The sequence below is a fragment of the Numida meleagris genome, unplaced genomic scaffold, assembly GCF_002078875.1.
Source record: "Numida meleagris isolate 19003 breed g44 Domestic line unplaced genomic scaffold, NumMel1.0 unplaced_Scaffold328, whole genome shotgun sequence".
Lineage (NCBI taxonomy): Eukaryota > Metazoa > Chordata > Aves > Galliformes > Numididae > Numida > Numida meleagris.
This window is the reverse complement of record NW_018364558.1, coordinates 9,024-11,213: the sequence shown is the minus strand read 5'-3', so window position 1 is coordinate 11,213 and position 2,190 is coordinate 9,024. Positions and strand designations below refer to the sequence as shown.

General features: G+C 62.0%; 1 protein-coding gene across 1 annotated transcript in view; it reads left to right on the top strand.

Annotated features, from left to right (window-relative positions):
- Nucleotides 1-2,190, top strand: part of EVI5L (ecotropic viral integration site 5 like) — a gene marked incomplete at its 5' end in the record, with an annotated part of 19,328 nt that overhangs the window by 8,121 nt on the left and 9,017 nt on the right. The window contains 3 exon segments of the mRNA XM_021383051.1: nt 17-157; nt 259-387; nt 1,832-1,972. Of these exon segments, the coding sequence (XP_021238726.1) occupies nt 17-157; nt 259-387; nt 1,832-1,972 (411 nt within the window).

Here is a 2,190-nt window from a genome sequence, read left to right as displayed (position 1 = left end):
TCCCTCTGTCCCCAAGGGCCAGGTGACGCGGGCGCAGGAAGCCGAGGAGAACTACATCATCAAGCGGGAGCTGGCGGTGGTGAAGCAGCGCTGCACCTCGGCCACCGAAAACCTCCAGCGGGCTCAGAGCACCATCCGCCAGCTGCAGGACCAGCAGGTCGGCACCACGCCACGCCACGTGTCCCCCGTCCCCGTCCCGTGTCCCCCGTTGTCCCCTCCGGGGCGCCCCGAGGTGAACGTGTTTGGGGACGGCGACAGGGGAACCCGCGCTTCAGCGAGGAGTTTGTCACCCACCTGGAGACGGAGCTGGAGCAGTCGCGGCTGCGGGAGAGCGAGACCCTGGGAGCCCTGAAGGAGATGCAGGACAAAGTGCTCGACATGGAGAAGGTGGAGGGGACGGAGCCTGGCGTCGCGGCGGGGGGGGCTGGGGGTGGGGACGAGTCACACGGGAGACCCTGAGGATTGTCCTATAAGTTGTCCTGGGGCTGGGGATGATCATAGGAGTGGCTTTTAGGATGGGGACAGCCATACAAGTGGCCTTAGGGTTGGGGATGAGTCACACAGGAGACCCTGAGGATTGTCCCATGTGTGGTCCTGGGGGCTGGGGATGATCATAGGAGTGGCTTTTAGGATGGGGACTGTCATACAAGTGGCCTTGGGGTTGGGGACAAGTCACACAGGAGACCCTGGGGGCTGTGCCATAAGTTGTCCTGGAGCTGGGGATGATTGTAGGAGTGGCTTTTAGGATTGGGGTGGCCATACAAGTGGCCTTGGGGTTGGGGGCAGTCACACAGGAGACCCTGAATATTGTCCTATAGGTTGTCCTGGGGTGGGGATGATCATAGGAGTGGCTTTTAGGATGGGGACGGCCATACAAGTGACCTTGGGGTTGGGGGCAGTCACACAGGGGACCCTGGGGACTGTAACATAAGTAGTCCTGGAGCTGGGGATGATTGTAGGAGTGGCTTTTAGGATGGGGACTGTCATACAAGTGGCCTTGGGGTTGGGGACAGTCACACAGGAGACCCTGGGGGCTGTGCCATGAGCGGTCCTGGGGCTGGGGGNGCCTTTAGGATGGGGACGGCCATACAAGTGGCCTTGGGGTTGGGGGCAGTCACATAGGGGACCCTGAGGATTGTCACATAAGTTGTCCTGGAGCTGGGGATGATTGTAGGAGTGGCTTTTAGGATCGGGGTGGTCATATAAAGTGGCTTTGGAGTTGGGGACAAGTCACATGGGAGACCCTGGGGATTGTCCCATGAGTGGTCCTGGGGCTGGGGATGATCATACGAGTGGCTTTTAGGATGGGGACTGTCATACAAGTGGCCTTGGGGTTGGGGGCAGTCACATAAGTGACCCTGGGGACTGTCCCATGTGTGGTCCTGGGGCTGGGGATGATGGTAGGAGTGGCTTTTAGGATGGGGACAGCCATACAAATGGCCTTGGGGTTGGGGACAAGTCACACAGGAGACCCTGAGGATTGTCCTATAAGTTGTCCTGGGGCTGGGGATGATCATAGGAGCGGCCTTTAGGATGGGGACTGTCATACAAGTGGCCTTGGGGTTGGGGGCAGTCACATAAGTGACCCTGGGGACTGTCCCATGTGTGGTCCTGGGCCTGGGGACAACGACAGGAGCGGTCTCGAGGATGGGGGACAATCACAAGTGGCCCTGGAGACAAAGACCAAGACACGAGCGGCCACGGGGGGTCCTAGACCCGCTGTGCCCCATCCCTGCAGATCCCAGTGTCCCCAGGGCCGTGTCCCCTCTCCCTGGGGATCCTCTGTCCCCGGTGCCACCTGTCCCCCCCCTCCATCCCCGTGTCCCCGCAGAGGAACAGCCTGCTGCCGGACGAGGACAACGTGGTGCGGCTGCAGGAGGAGCTGCAGGCGCTGGCGCTGCGCGAGGCCGAGGCCGTCAAGTCGCTGACGGAGCTGCAGCAGCAGGTGAAGGACCTCAGTGACAGCTGGCAGGTGAGGCCACCCCCACACCACGGTCCCCTCCCGGCCACCAGGGTCCCCTCCTGGACGCCTGGGTCCCTTCGCGTCCGCCCTGGTCCCGTGTCCCATTGTCTGGGTCCCTTCTCCCGGTGGTCGGGTCCCCTCTTGGTCGCCTGCGTCTTCTTCTCTACCACTGGGGTCCCCTCATGGTCGCTTGAGTCCCTTGTCCCAGTGCCTGGGTCCCCTCCTGG